This window comes from Mobula hypostoma, chromosome 16 (genome assembly GCF_963921235.1).
Source record: "Mobula hypostoma chromosome 16, sMobHyp1.1, whole genome shotgun sequence".
Classification (NCBI taxonomy): Eukaryota; Metazoa; Chordata; class Chondrichthyes; order Myliobatiformes; family Myliobatidae; genus Mobula; species Mobula hypostoma.
Genome location: NC_086112.1, coordinates 57676651 through 57692951, shown reverse-complemented (window position 1 = coordinate 57692951; position 16301 = coordinate 57676651). Strand labels below are relative to the sequence as shown.

General features: G+C 38.1%; 1 protein-coding gene across 1 annotated transcript in view; it reads right to left on the bottom strand.

The window, feature by feature from the left end:
• Positions 1–7948: 7948 nt before the first annotated feature.
• The window catches only part of slc1a1 (solute carrier family 1 member 1), a 97795-nt gene continuing 89442 nt past the window's right edge, over positions 7949–16301 (bottom strand). Inside the window, exon 12 of the mRNA XM_063068996.1 lies at positions 7949–15226. Within this exon, the coding sequence (XP_062925066.1) occupies positions 14980–15226 (247 nt within the window). The 3' untranslated portion in view covers positions 7949–14979. The remainder of the gene's footprint in view (positions 15227–16301) is intronic.

The following is a 16301-nucleotide window of genomic DNA, read 5'->3' as shown; positions in this document are numbered from 1 at the left end:
AACTACAAAGATGAATAACTAGCCAAATAAAATATATTACTGAAATTCAAAGAGAAGATAATACTCCAATAATTGTCCAAATGTTGCTAATAATTTTCCTGATCTTTGAACTAGATCCATACTTGTTATTATACAGATTGTATCTGAATTGAATTGCTAACACCTTCATGAATTGAAAGCCTGTCTCTTCACCTATTCTTAATTAAACCCCTAACTATGATTCCATTTACAGATTACAGAATGAGATAAAATGCATATGAGTAGTTTAGTGTGTCACGTGTGATGCCCAGCAGAGGTACCAGACTGATGATGCTAATGAAGGAGATAAGAAAGACAATGGAGAAACATTCAAAATGCTAATAAGGGAGAAGAGAGGGATTAATGGGAAAGGAACACAATTCAGTTATTGACAGACCGGTTGCTTTGAACCTGAACTGTTTGAAGTTTGATGGACAGATGATACCCTAGCAGGGGGATAAAAGGAGTAGGTTTGCTAAGGCACGAACACACTACGAGACCCTGGAAAGAGTAGTGTGCCCCCACAAGTTGGTGAGAGTTTGGAGGTCCGGTTTGTGGGAACCAACCAGAAGCTCACAGGGTGTAAAGGTATGATTGGTGGGAACCTGGGGTGTGTATCTGCCCTTGCCTGGGTGCTGGGTTCACCGCGGAAGAACGATCGTATCCGGAAAGGAGGGGTCACAGTCGGTGACGACAGCGGGATAGAAGACATCAAAGGTCTGCCTGAACCAAATTGCGAAGACATCAAAAAGGTCTGCGGAAACCAAATTGCATCTCTCTCCCTCTCTCTCTCTCTCTCTCTCTCTCTCTCTCCAACATTACGACAACAGCGATTACTGCGAACTGCACTAAACTGAACTGAACTCTGCTTCACTTAAGACTGATCATTTTACCCCTCAACTACAATAGAGCTTGGTTGATACCTATTACCCTAGTTCTGTGTATACGTGTGTATTATCATTGCTAACCTGTTAGATTTATATCCTTACGATTAGTGTACTGTGTTACTTATTTCTTTAATAAAACTTTATTAGTTACTAGTAATCCAGACTCCAACGAGCGTTCCATTTCTGCTGGTTTGGCAACCCGGTTACGGGGTACGTAACATAAGTGGCACAGCTCTTAGAGCTGTCTGTAAATATATTTCAGACAAGGTTGGATAGATTTTTGCATTGTAGGGGAATTAAGGGTTATGGGGAAAAGGCAGGTAGGTGAAGATGAGTCCATGGTCAGACCAGCCATGTTCTTATTGATGGCAGAGCAGACTGAATGGCCAGATGGCTTCTTGCCGCTCCTATTTTTTTCATTCTTCTGTTTGGTGAGTCATAGAAGTGAGCTGAATGAGCAATGTCTGAGAGTAGTGATGCAGTAGTTGGTAATGGAAATATTTTCATGTGCTGCTGATGTTGAACCACATGCAAGGTCATTAAACACCTTGTGGCACTGGGTCAGCTGACACCTCAAATGTTTACCAATTATCATTCACCTTAAACTTCAAAGGCTTTCTGTTAACATGAGATGTAGAGACAGAATTTGCACTAATCAAACACAAATAAAGAATACTTAACAGATGTTACCAAAAGAAACAGAAAAATAAGCCCAATTGCTCTAGAATTTTTATTCAGATTCTATCTTGTCTCCTTTGGCTAATATATATTTTCTTTTCTCTCCCACACGGTGCGTGGCACAGTGGTTGTGCAGCTACTCCAGAGTCCAATATATGATCCTGACCTCGGCTGCTATTCATTTGGAATTCACACAATCATGTGTTTCCCAGGATACCCTGGCTTTTTCCAATGTCGCAACGGCATGCCAATGGTTTGGTTGCCTATTGCAAATTGTCCCAGATGTAAGCAGATAGAGGAAGAGTCAAAGGGAGTTGATGAAAATATGAGAAATAATAGTTTACAGGGAAATATAAGAAGGAAAATGGAACCTTCTTTCTGACTAGTATAAATCATGAAATGTTAAACCATTTTTAGAACATAGAAAAACATCGAAAATCTACATCACATTACAGGCCCTTCAGCCCACAATATTGTGCCAACCATGTAACCTACTCTAGAAGCTGCCTAGAATTTCTCTATCACATAGTCCTCTATTTTTCTAAACTCCATGTACCTATCTAAGAGTCTCTTAAAAGACCCTATTGCAACCACCTCTACTGCCTTCGCTAGCAGTGCATTCCACATGCCCACCACACTCTGTGTGAAAAACTTACCTCTGACATCCCCCTTGTAGCTACTTCCAAGTACCTTAAAACTATGGCCCTTTGTGTTAGCCATTTCAGCCCTGGGAAAAAGCCTCTGGCTATTCACACAATCAATGCCTCTCATCTTATACACCTCTATCAGGTCACTTCTCACCCTCCATCGCTCCAAGGAGAAAAGGCGAAGTTCACTCAACCTATTCTCATAAGGCATTCTCTCCAATCCAGGCAACATCTTTGTAAGTCTCCTTTGCATCTTCTCTATAGCATCCACATCCTTCATGTAATGAGGTGACCAGAACTGAGCACAGTGCTCCAAGTGGGGTCTGACGAAGGTTTTATATAGCTGTAACATTGCCTCATGTTTCCTGAATTCAATCCCATGGTTGATGCAGGCCAACACACCATACACATTCTTAATACTGTCAACCTGTGCAGTAACTTTGAGTGCCCTATGGACATAGACCCCAAGATCTCACTGATGTTCCACACTGCCAAGAGTCTTACCATTAATATTATATTCTGTCTTCAAACTGGACCTACCAAAATGAACCACTTCACACTTATCTGGGTTGAACTCTATTTGCCACTTCTCAGCTCAATTCTGCATCCTATTGATGTTCCACTGTAACCTCTGACAACCCTTCAAATTTTTAATAGACTTTAGACAGAATTCTTTAGTCTTAAGTGTTTTGGAATATTATAATGACTTTATCTCAAATTTCTTCCTCTATTTTATTTGGATATTCCAGGTGAAAAGCCATTACATTATTCTCTTAACATTTTTAGAATTCTTTGCACCAATGGTAGTTTACCCTCTTGCAATTTTTTAAAAAAACATATACAAAGTACTCTTTTAACAGATTTGACACTCTTAGTATTCATTAAAATGTCATATGTATTTGAGATTAATTAACTTACACTTTGCTATTCTCTTTTGCTGAACATAAATAAATGTTTTTATATGAGGTCTCATAAAGGGAGGTTTTTTTCATTCTTCATATTTTTTCATTGGTCAGCTTATTAATTCCCTTGTTTGCCTTTGAGGGTTTTTGTAGCTTCTCAAATCCAAGGACTTCTACAAACTTAGGTCTGTCTGCAGGGGCATCATAAGGGTTTAGTCTTTGAATAGAACTACACTGCATTAACATGGGATGGCTAAATAAACAATAGCAGTAGACTTGTGTGTGCCTGCTGTCATTTTTCATCCTGATATAAAACAGTTGTATTCACAAAGTCTATGACATACATGCAATTGACGCATTGTTTGTGAATAAATAATTTGCCTGCATATGTTAGCGACAATTGTAAAATCTGGTTTCTTGATTTAACACATCCCACCATTTATTAACTGCCAAATCGTTTATTAGTTTGTGAAACCACGTGTATCTCAAGGTGCATGAATTGGCATGAAGTCTACAAAATACAATCCTTAAGCCTGTGATGCTGAGATCCGATGAATAATATGATTGCTCACAAACAATTTATTTTCTATTACGAAACATAAACAGCTATCAGTTTCAGAATCAAAAATCATAAGTTCACAGATGACAAAGATTTGATTCTGTTCATGGGTGGTAGGAGGAATTCAAGTTGGACCTAGTTCTGTGACGATTGAATTCTGTTTATATTTATGCTTTAAATTCAGATCTTTTTTCTCCGTGCATCCGTCCCCACCTCTACCATTACCATTGCAGTGTGAACTGACTTTGAAGACGTTCCCAGATTTGATTGCCTTCTCTCAGAAGACTGCTCACACTCAACTAATTGAATGGTGGTTGCTCACTGAACATTGCTGCTGGAACAGCTCATCTGTCTTGCCATTCCAACTTGGAGTAGGTGTCAATCCTCTGCCTACTCAAAGCATTGCAGTTAATTTTGACATGCATATGAACCCACAAACAAATTAAGAGCAGGAAAAAATCATTCAGTTTCTCAAGTATATCTAGTACTTAATAAAATCAATGTTGACTTAATGGTATAGTCAGCTAAGTATTTTCATCTGTCAATTGTAAACTTCATCGGCTTGTGTTTCAACTATCTATCTATCTCTGCCTTAAAAAGTATTCAAACACCCTTCTTCATCCTTCCTTCAGACTCAGGAGATGTATGTTTGTATTTCCCCTGTCATCACCTGAATCATTCACCCTTCAACAAAATGTCCTGCCAGCATACGTACAAGGGAATCAAAATGATAGGCAGGAAATAAGCTATGAAGATGACATAATTAGCATCCTTATATGACCTTCACAACCTACTTCCATACCTATCTTTGTGTCATCAGCAAATTTAACAAACATGCCTTCCAAACTTGTTTCTATTTAATTCATAGAAATTAACTATACCAGTTCTAACCGTCTTGACTAAAGGCTGAAGAGGTTTTTGTTGCCTTGCACAACTGCTGGCAGATTGGTATTCAGAAGTTTGATAGTCATAAGGTATTGTCGTCCATCAGACATTGTCTGTATTTTACAGTGGAGTCTATCTGTTCTAACTGTAGTCTCTTGTTCACTTCCAACTTCCAAATCTCCAAACATTTTTTTTTCTCTGGTCTTTTTACAGTCAACATTTTGTACATCTTTGTCTTTTAAAGTCATACATGGACTAGATGTGCTTCAACAATGTTCCATTCTAGAAATACAGAATTCCAGCCATCAATCTATGTGGAAGGAATTGGACTAATCAAGCTGTATTTCATTACCATGAAAATTCCCTAATGTAAAATTCTGCAGGGATGCCATTGAACAATTCCACAAAGTCCCCAACGTTACTGTGAAAGTCATGGCAGATTTTTACAAAGGAATATCAGTGCCTTGACATTGGGAAGAAGAGAAGGTTTTAGAGTTCTGAAGACTAAGAATCACTGCAACTATTATTTTTTCCTGACATGTAAGCACCAACTCACTGAAAGATGAAAATCAAAACTGCCTTCTCCACAACACTGAAAGTGAACACGAAAGGGTTTTAGAACAAAAGAATTTGAATCCTGTTGCAGAACAAGTGCAATATAAATGTAATCTCTGAATTTATAATAAGGTAATTTATTTGCTTACAATCTTACAACATCACTATCGAAGATTCTGTCAAATCCTTCAGGAGGATTGTGTTTCACTTGTCATCATCTGTATCATTCACCTTACTTCAAAATATTATTACAGTTATATTACCATCTTTTCCCTGGGTATACAAACATCTATGTCTTCATAAATAGATAATCAGCATTCATTCATATCAGACTCTGGGTAACATGAATCTTTCTGTAAGTCTTACGTGGTTCCAAACTTACACCAGAGATAGTTTATCCCATAATGCAGCCATCTTTTCTGCCTGGGTATCCAACCAAGCTATGCAAGTGAGCCAATGATAGGATTTGTGTTTGGATCTTTAATAAATGAGGGATACACCTTTCACAACTTTATGATCAGCTGGGAAAATTTATGAACAGGGTGTTTTGATTTCCATGACACATATTTACATTATAACCTTTCCAAAACTAGGGGCGTTTAAATGATTACCAATAAACTCAGTTTTTGGAGAATTTTGGAGAAGCCTTTTTTCTCAGAGGGAGATCAGAATATGGAACATTATATCAGTTGGAGTCAGTGAGGTGAAGGTTTGAATGGAATAAAAGGATATGTCGATATGAGGAATTATGTCACTAGGATGGAAAAGTAATTATGTGGAGATACATGCTTGCACAGACTGGGTAAATCAAATGCCCTGTTTCATTGTTAAATTCAAAGCAAACACTTTCCTGAGAACTGTACAGTGAAATAATACCACTCTTTCACTTGGCGAGTATTTCATCACTGAAAATTATTTCGGATTTTGATAATTTCTTCACTAAAATGTGATCTATATGGATTTTAGTAAGGCATTTGACAAGGTTCCACAGTGTAGGCTTATTCAGAAAGTTAGAAGGCATGGGATCCAGGGAAGTTTGGCCAGGTGGATTCAGAATTGGCTTGACTGCAGAAGGCAGAGGGTGGTGGTGGAGGGAGTACATTTAGATTGGAGCATTGTGACTAGTGGTGTCCCACAAGGATCTGTTCTGGGACCTCTACTTTTCGTGATTTTTATCAACGACCTGGATGTGGGGATAGAAGGGTGGGTTGGCAAGTTTGCAGACGACACAAAGGTTGGTGGTGTTGTAGATAGTGTAGAGGATTGTCAAAGGTTGCAGAGAGACATTGACAGGATGCAGAAGTGGGCTGAAGTGGCAGATGGAGTTCAACCCGGAAAAGTGTGAGGTGGTACACTTTGGAAGGACAAACTCCAAGGCAGAGTACAAAGTAAATGGCAGGATACTTGGAAGTGTGGAGGAGCAGAGGGATCTGGGGGTACATGTCCACAGATCCCTGAAAGTTGCCTCACAGGTAGATAGGGTAGTTAAGAAAGCTTATGGGGTGCTAGCTTTCATAAGTCGAGGGATAGAGTTTAAGAGTCGCGATGTAATGATGCAGCTCTATAAAACTCTGGTTAGGCCACACTTGGAGTGCTGTGTCCAGTTCTGGTCACCTCACTATAGGAAGGATGTGGAAGGATTGGAAAGGGTACAGAGGAGATTTACCAGGATGCTGCCTGGTTTAGAAAGTATGCATTATGATCAGAGATTAAGGGAGCTAGGGCTTTACTCTTTGGAGAGAAGGAGGATGAGAGGAGACATGATAGAGGTGTATAAGATAATAAGAGGAATAGATAGAGTGGATAGCCAGCGCCTCTTCCCCAGAGCACCACTGCTCAATACAAGAGGACATGGCTTTAAAGTAAGGGGTGGGAAGTTCAAGGGGGATATTAGAGGAAGGTTTTTTACTCAGAGAGTGGTTGGTGCGTGGAATGCACTACCTGAGTCAGTGGTGGAGGCAGATACACTAGTGAAGTTTAAGAGACTACTGGACAGGTATATGGAGGAATCTAAGGTGGGGGCTTATATGGGAGGCAGGGTTTGAGGGTCGGCACAACATTGTGGGCCGAAGGGCCTGTACTGTGCTGTACTATTCTATGTTCTATGTTAAAAGGTCCCTGCTGTCAAAAATGTTTATTACACAAATGAAGTAAAAGACCTTAGCAATACTCAAATAATAAAACTATCAACCATCCTGGAGCCCAAGGATGATTAAACAGAATTATCATGAGCGTGAGATATATTGGTGTTAAAACTGAGTCTGTGGACTTCTGGAGCTAATTGATTTTGAGTGATTTTATGTTTCATTAGTTGCTACACTGGTAGAATATTGGGCATTGTAAATATTCTTAGGACAGTCAAAGTATTTTTGTATGGAGTCAATAACTGACATTTTCCTGAGTGGGAAATAGTTATATTTATTTTAAAAAATCATATAAAATATTATATTTCTTAAATATTATATAAAATAGCTGATGACACTGGAAGTGTTGAAGATTGGTGAATTCAGTTAGTCAGTCTTTAGATCCTGAAAGCAGAGCTTAGTGATACGTATGCTACTGAGAATGGCATTCTAAAATATTTAAAAAGCATTAAATGGAACAATTAAATATAAATTACTAATATTTTATCAAAAATAAAGCTAACTAAAACATATTAAAGTAAGTAATGATGTTAAAATAAATAATTAATTCATACTTTAGTACACCAGCCACACAGCAAACACCAATATTTGGTCAAATATTTAAATGCACATAAAAGAGCAATTTGTGTCTGCGTAAAATTAAGTTCATATTGACTCAAATAGTCATTATACACATGTAGTTAGAGTTCTTTATTCAACAAAAAACAAGGTGTACAAATATTCCTCATCAATACATTCAATCCCCTGAATGTTTACATGTGAATTACACTTTGACCTTTCTTTTCCCCTCTCTGCATTCCAAGTCGAGAGTGATAAATGACATCAAATCATTTCTACTGATTGTTTCCATCTTATCACTAATTATTTTTAGATGACCTGTTTTTATGCTCAGGAGCTATTATTTTACACTGATTTCAAACATCCTTCAGTCGTAAGCTTAGTCTGCAAAGAGTTAACCCCTACAATAAAATCCTACTTATCCCACACTTTGGGCAAGATTTGGAGATGCAGCAAGAATCGTTTGGAAAGTTATTTCTATGAAAATCTGTAAGAATTTGAAGTACTTGTAAGTGATTGAGATGACCAGTTTGTTCATGTAGATCTTTACAAGCAAAAGTACCTCTAGGTCAATTAAATCTTCTGACAAATTCCAGCTAATCTACAAATTCATCAATATTACATTTTATTTTCTCATTATATTAAAAATCCATAGAATTAACTCTCACAAAAATATCACAAGATCAAAAGAAAAGGCCGATTTTGCATGTGTAAAATATATTTTACTGTTTTATTCTAGAAGCCTTTGCAGTTTTTTTGAAGAGACATACCATGTTCGAGGACCTTTTCAAGTAATTTATGTACAAGTAAAGGAGGCAATTTAACATAGAGAGCTGGGAGTAGTTAAAAAGAGGGAACTCCATTTCCTGCCAACATTTTCTGCCTATTTATAATTTTATTGCTGTGAGTTATTGTGGAAGATAAGCCTATCTCTGGATTTCTTGCGGGAGTTTCATAAATAAATAATCCAGTATCAAGTTCCTTTGCATTAATGGAACCCTTATAAATTCGTAACCTTCTAAGATAGTAACATAGTGACTGGCTTGAGCGGTAAAATCAGAAGTAACTTTACCCAAGGTACAACACCAACCTCCAAGACTCAGGGTAACCACTCAGGGCAAGATGCAGTACCCTCACAATGCCCACCTCCTACAATCAAATGTTGCTACCATGCATCTTTTTCTATTGCCAGTGAATAGCCTCTAGATGAATTGTATACACAAGAGATTCTGCAGAAATTGGAGATCCAGAGGAACACAATGCTCCAAAATGCTGGAGGAACTCAGCAGGCCAGCAGTTTGGGTTTGGTCCTCTAGATTACTTGACCTTTTTCTGTCTATCTACCTTCCAGTTGGTACTTCCCACTGGGAAGGGTTGAGGCATGCAAGAACAAAACTGTCTCTGCTCACCCAGTTCCTACGTGCTGTTGAAAATGGATCTGCAGGATGTTATACGTGAAACTGTATAATTTATCTCTCTAAATTTCTCTATAATTTGGCCCTATAAATTTAGATAGGTAGATGCATGGGAGGGGTACGGTCCATGTGCAAATTGATGGGTCTAGGCAGAATAACAGTTCAGCTGGTTCAGCATGGACTAGATGGATTGAAGGGTGTTTCTGTTCTATATTATTCTATGACTATCCCAAATTTAAGAACATTGTCACATCAGTCCAGAATTTTGAATAGACAAGTCTAAAAGGCAAAAATAAATCTGCTTAAAAGAAAGCTCAAGAATTTTGAAGTATGGCAAAGCTTTCTTCCAAAAACTGTGTTAGATTTTAAGAACTATTTGCTTCCAAAGTTACTTGATAATTGTTTTTTTTTCTCCCGGAATGGAATGAGATAGACATCATTGTGGGTGTGAAATTCAACCAGAAATTTAATGGTTGCAATTCACCTTTCCACACCTGTGTTTTTCATATCAGTAACACACAGGACATTGAGCCAAACTACCTTTACCAAAGCCGATGTTGATCATCCCTGAGACAGCTTGGTCTTCCCAACACAGCGCTGGAATGAGACTCTTGTGTTATGTCTCATGAAGCTTTGGTCTTTCAGCTATCTATCTCCCTAAAGAGATTGAACAAATCCTTTATCCTCCTGCCTCTCTCTTGATAGCCTAGTCTCAAGCCCGACAGACTTCTACACTTGTCACTTGTTTGATCTGCAACCACCAGACCAATCTTGCTCACTATCCCCACCTTGAAACCTCCACCCAGCCACATGACTCACTCAGCGAACTGCTGGCTGCCGGCCTTTTCTGTTCCCCTTGCCCCAGTGCTCCTGAAGTCTGTAGAGCAGAGCAGAAAGCCGAAGGCCGAAACAGTCTTTGGAGAGCGGATACTACAGCCACTGAGTGTGCCCTGCAGCTGAACTACAATTTCTAATCCACAGATTTGGAATTCTGAAACTGAAATTGATAAATAGACTACCAACTAAACATTTCCTATTGATGAAGACAGGGTGGGAAAAAAAAAGTGAGAAAAGGTATAAATATGTAAAAGCCAGTTGAGAAAGTGCCTTCAATCATTGACAATGAGACAATTAAAAGAGTCCAAAATTCAACTCAGATCAATCTATCGTACGCTTAGATAATGAGCACTCAGTGATTGTAGACTGTGGAACATGCTTACTGTTATGATGTCCAGGATGTTGAATGTTCTGGAACGTACAAAGCTGCAGAGAGCAGTGGGCTCTGTCTAATTTGTCGCGGGTATGTCCCTCCCCACCACTGGCAATGACAGGAGGTGCTGCCTCAAGAAGGAGACATGCAAAATGCAACACCACACTTTCATTGCGTTGCTACCATTGGGCAGGGGTTACAGAGGCCTGAAGTCACACACCACTAGGTTCAATAACGGCTACTTCCCTTTAACCATTTGGTTCTTGAACCAACTGGCATGATCCTAATCACTACAGATCAACAACACTATGACCACTTTGATCACTTTGCACTAAAAGTGTGTTTTTCCTTGTGAAACATATCTAAATTACGTTTTTTTTTTCTCGTGAATGAAACTTATATGTTGCCATTGGCTGTAATAAACCAAATGACCTGATATTTTACTGTAAATTCAATGCAAACATCTTCCTGAAAACTGTGATGTTGCTGTAAGCTTTTCATTGCATCTGTACATACACTCGACTTTTGACTTTCAATTTGCTAGGAGTTTTCAGACAAGACTGACAATGGGACTGTATCATGGAACATAGGAGGTGAAAAAATGCTGCTGGAAAATGCAAGTTAATGCTCCATGTTAGTTGTTGCAACCTAACTGCAAATTTCAGGTGTAATTAGAGGAAATCTTGCATTATGTGTGTTTCTCCAAGATATCATTAAGCAGTGAGTAGTCTAACTAAACTAACTCAGGAAAGAGGGCTGGCACAAGTAAAGTCAGCTCTGACCCTTAACAATCTGCATTCTGGACCAGCATCAGTGAGAGCCTTCTCACAATTGCCTCCTCTCCTGAGATGCTACCTGCTGGTCACAATCAAGTAGGTCAATTTCCTGTCCTCTGAGTGGTGAACTGCAACAGGGTCACGAAGCAACAGTTAAAGGGTATTCAGTCAAAATTAAATCCAAGTTTTGTTTAGGCCTGAGGATGGAGCCAACAGTCTGTAACTTTGCATCGGTTTCTATATGCAAGTCAATTTTTTTTGGCCCCTGTCTCGAAAAGCAACAAAATTCATTCTGTTAAAATTTAGCTGGAAAGATGCTTCAGAATTCTTAAGGAATGATCTCAGTAGATTGCTGTCAGTATAATTTGTGATTAATTATGTCTTAGTTCTGAGTGACATTCAGTGTTGTTTTCACTTTTCATGTTCAGAGAAAACCTTTTGGACAGCAACTAAATATTTTAAATATGTTTAACAATCCAATGAATTTCTTCCTTCATTCACCAATTCTCTATTCTTTCCCTTCTTGGGTGCTGTCCAAGTTACAGACGAGTCAAAAATAGCATCTATATTATCCAAAGTTATAGTTTGCTGATAAATCCTTAAGTACTAAAATATCTGATTCATTATTTAACATTGTGCTCAGGGCAATTTTACTTACCTTATGAATCCAATCTGACTGATCTAATTATAGGAAAAATATGAAGCAGAAATGTTTCAGTGTAAAACAGTTGATGCTTCTTCCAAGGAGGTTGACGCATTTCAACACCTACTCAAGTGCAAATTGTAGAGGATCTGAGGAATGAGAATGACGCCCTGAAGCACTAACCTTTTCTCTTTCCACAGACGCTGACTGAGCTGCTGAGTGTTCTTAGTATTTTCTGGTTTTATATCATAGATGTATCCTTTTTGATTACCACCCACCACCTAACCCTGTTCATTCTCTCCTCCTCTGTCCCTGTGCCAGTTTTCAGTCCTATGGCTGGCAGCTATGCCTCTCTCACATAGGATGTGAGAAGAATCCAATTCTTCACAAGCAGTGAGACATTCCTGAGAAGAGAAATAGAACAATGCAAAGGTGGCTGGCAAAATATTGAAAACAACCATTCCAAAAAAGTTAAGTGTTTTCAGTTTGAACAAACTACATGCAAGAATAGTCAATAATCTGCACAGTTCTATGAAAATGCTGAGGGGATTGATAACAGTTTAAATGGAAGCATTTCATCCTACTTTGTTTGATTGATCACAGGATTATGATTTGGAAACTCTTTGAGAAGCTGTCTGTGACAATTAATCTACAAGTACAGACTGAAACAACATTTCATGGGAGAGTAATGATGTTGGAAATGAACAGTCTATCTGTCTCATTCATCTCAGTGCAGATTCTTGGCTTTGTTGTGACTAAGTTTCAGACTAAGGAATTGAAAACAGCAAGACAATGGGCATTGGGTTGTTGTGAGATAAGAAACTCTGGAATATCTCCAGTGGCATCCAAGGCCTCAATATCAGGCAAAAGAGCAAGCCATTACTATGGTAAGAACCAAAGGTCTGGGTTAGAGTTGTAAAATACCTATGTGAGAAGACTAGGCCTTGAAAACAATGTCTGAAAACTTTCAGGGGCAATTAATTCCACACTCTTCTCTGTCTGATTGGCTCAGCTGAGGTTTGAGGAAGCCCAACTTCTGAAAGATTTGTGTAAAGACATATAAAAGAAAAAACATTGAATACCTTGCAGCAATAATCCAGAAACAATTATGAAAGAAGCAGGAACCTGAATTCAGAACTCAACGCAGACTATGACCCAGTGGAGTGAGCTTGGCCAGTTCATCATTGTAATGTCATTGTAAGCTGTAAGGGTTAATCGAATGCCTGTATACCTTAAGTGATCTGGGTATTATTAAAGATTGAGTTACGGTATACCAAATTTTAGTTTGAATATTTAAACTGTCATCCACGTGATTGGCCCTCAGAAGAGGCAGAAGGAAAACAGGTATTTGATGAAACATTTCTAACTTTTGCTGAAAAGTCATGGACTTGAAATGTTATCTCTGTTTCCTTCTCCTACACTGCCTGTTACCTGCACTTTACATTCAGCATTTTCAGTTTGTTTAAACCAGATGTTGAAGTAATGCACGTGATTGAGTTACAGTATACCAAATTTTAGTTTGAATATTTAAACTGTCATCATTGCTTCTCCATCCAATTAGAAACAATAAACTTAAGATCAATTTCTTGAAATACTGGAGACAGAAGCCAAGTTAACATTTGTTTACTATATTTGGGTTGAAACTATATTTGGGCAATTTAATCCTAATTTGAGATCCAGAATAAATAATGGGCTCAGAGTGTTACTGAAGTACAATCTTAATAGCAGATGTAGATTGATTAATTTTGGCTAGGTTTCACTAGGAAGACTATGTTTGGAAGAAAATTTAACTTTGGTTACTGGAGCTAAATGGTTCCAAGGGTAACAGCTGCTGCTAGTATTGGACATTCAATTCTAATTAAATCAATGTTAATGAATGTTAGAAAATGAGTGTAACCCACAGCCAATGCTTAGAGTTAGTAATGATTGAGTAAATTTCTTCTCCCCACCTTTTAATCAACTCAAAGAAGCAGCATGTTATGGCATTAGAATTTTGTCTGCATTTTATTCTACACATTGATGGTGTTCCGAATTTTGTAAGTTAACAGTATGACTATTAAGTGTAGCCAATATAAACAGATCACCGAGGTATTTTAATTATATATTTGTATGTCATCTGCCAGTATACAGTCAGAATGTCTGCAAGCTCTGATTCAGATTTCATTGGCATCTGAGCATAATTAGTGTTCCATATAGGTATTCTTGAAACTCTATGAAGTGAATAGCAGAGCTTCTTAATTTACAGTGGAGCAAAATATAGTGGAGATGTAGTTCCTCAGGCCATCTCCCAGTCTGCTGTCATAACATCAGCAGTTCTGTTTATGTACACAGTGTTCCCAGCAAACTTCCAATACCACACAATTACACAGCAAGAAAATCCTTGTAGAAATTCATCACAAGCTAGTGTCAGATCATTTTGCAAAATCAATGCAAATAGAACCATTTTGAATTTACCAGCCATATGCAGTGATTTTCATATTGGCTTGTATTAACATTAAGAATCTCATGCTTATATGCCTATATACCCAAGGCTGATTTCAGACTAATTTCGCTGCACAAGTAGTACCGTTATCAATTTCTTAAGCATTGAATGTTGATCTTGTATTCTTTGAGACATCATTTAAAACATAAAAACTACCTGGAACAGTTAATGCAACTAACTGGGGTTGAGACAATTATCATAAGCTAATGGACATTGTCATGAATTCTTACCTGAACTGAGAATTATGATTACCACCTAATATTAATTCTTGTAATCTAGTACTTGTTTTCATAGAGTAATATTTTAATTTCATGAAATAGTTATTACCTACTCTTAGCTCTGTTGCTTTCAACAATAACTTACTTGCAACAGTTGCCCCTTTGGTATCCCAATCCATGCATTTAAATTGGAGCATTAACATATCTTGATTGCAAGCTGATGGGGAAATAATTTGTGGTTAATTATCAGGGTGTTCAATGGTCAATATATATTATATTTTCAAGACCTTATCTTAATGTCTTTGTTGTTGGTGGGAATAAACTCGTTAATTCATTCAGATCCACAGCTTTGCCAGCGTAATTTTCGTGATGTCACAATCACATACTGTCATTCTTACTTAGTCAAAACTGTGAAGTTTCTGTGACAGCTACAGAGTCTGATTTATCGATATCAAATGCCCCATTGACATATGCTTCTTTTATCTTCAATTCTTCTTTCTCTGAGGCAGCTGACTCCAAAGCAAATGGATTCACTATGTCAATGCCACTTGAGAGGTCGATCTGTTGCAATTCTTTTCTCGATAATTTCTCCACAATTCCAGCTCCAAAAGAATCTCCGAGTACATTCACCATTGTTCGAAATCGATCCCTGAGGATGCAAATGTTAAAATGTTATGAATTAAAAACAGAGTGTTACTGCAGTACGTAGGGAAGTAGACCTGTTTTCTGGCTATTTTGACTTAACAAGATGTAGACAAAGCAAGTACATGCAAGATTTTTGAAAAAAAGACTTTGCTACCATCAGGGAGGAGGTACAGGAGCCTGAAGGCACGCACTCAATGTTTCAGGAATAGCTTTCTCCCCTCTGCCATCTGATTTCTGAATGTACATTCAACTCATGAACACTACCTCATTACTTTTTTTTCTCTTGGTTTGAACTACTTATTTAGTTTAACTTTATATCGGCATCCGTTAGTCTCATGAGACCATGGATTTGTGCCTTGGAAAGTTTCCAGGGCGCAGGCCTGGGCAAGGTTGTATGGAAGACCAGCAGGTGCCCATGCTGCAAGTCTCCTCTCTCCACGACACCAATGTTGTCCAAGGGAAGGGCATTAGGACCCATACAGCTTGGCACCAGTGTCGTCGCAGAGCAATGTGTGGTTAAGTGCCTTGCTCAAGGATACACACGCTGCCTCAGCCAAGGCTTGAACTAGAGCCCTTCAAATCACTAGACGAATGCCTTAACCACTTGGCCACGTGCCAACACTGATTTATGTATATTACTTACTGTAATTTACAGATTTTATTACTACGTATTGCCACATAACAACAAATTTCATGGCATATGCTAATGTTACTAAACTTCATTCTATATAACTTTCTTTGTTTACATTTTCACCTTTCTCTCAGTTTCCAAAGCAGTATTTGGCATCCAATGATTGTTACAAATTTGAGTTCTCTGTACTATATACCCTCTGTACTTACTCTTCATCAATTTGGAATTACCAGTTACTTTTGTGAATGGACTTTATCGTCCAGCAATTCTGTAGTCACATGTTGACGGGACACAGTCTTATGACAATTTTATTGAAGCCTCAGGGGACCAATTAACTGAAAGGAAAGTGAGATTATAAATACCATAACACAGGCTTTACACATTCTACACAAGGTGCTGTGTGCAATATAACAGGTAATCCTTGGTCTGGTGCAAGAACTCAAACAAA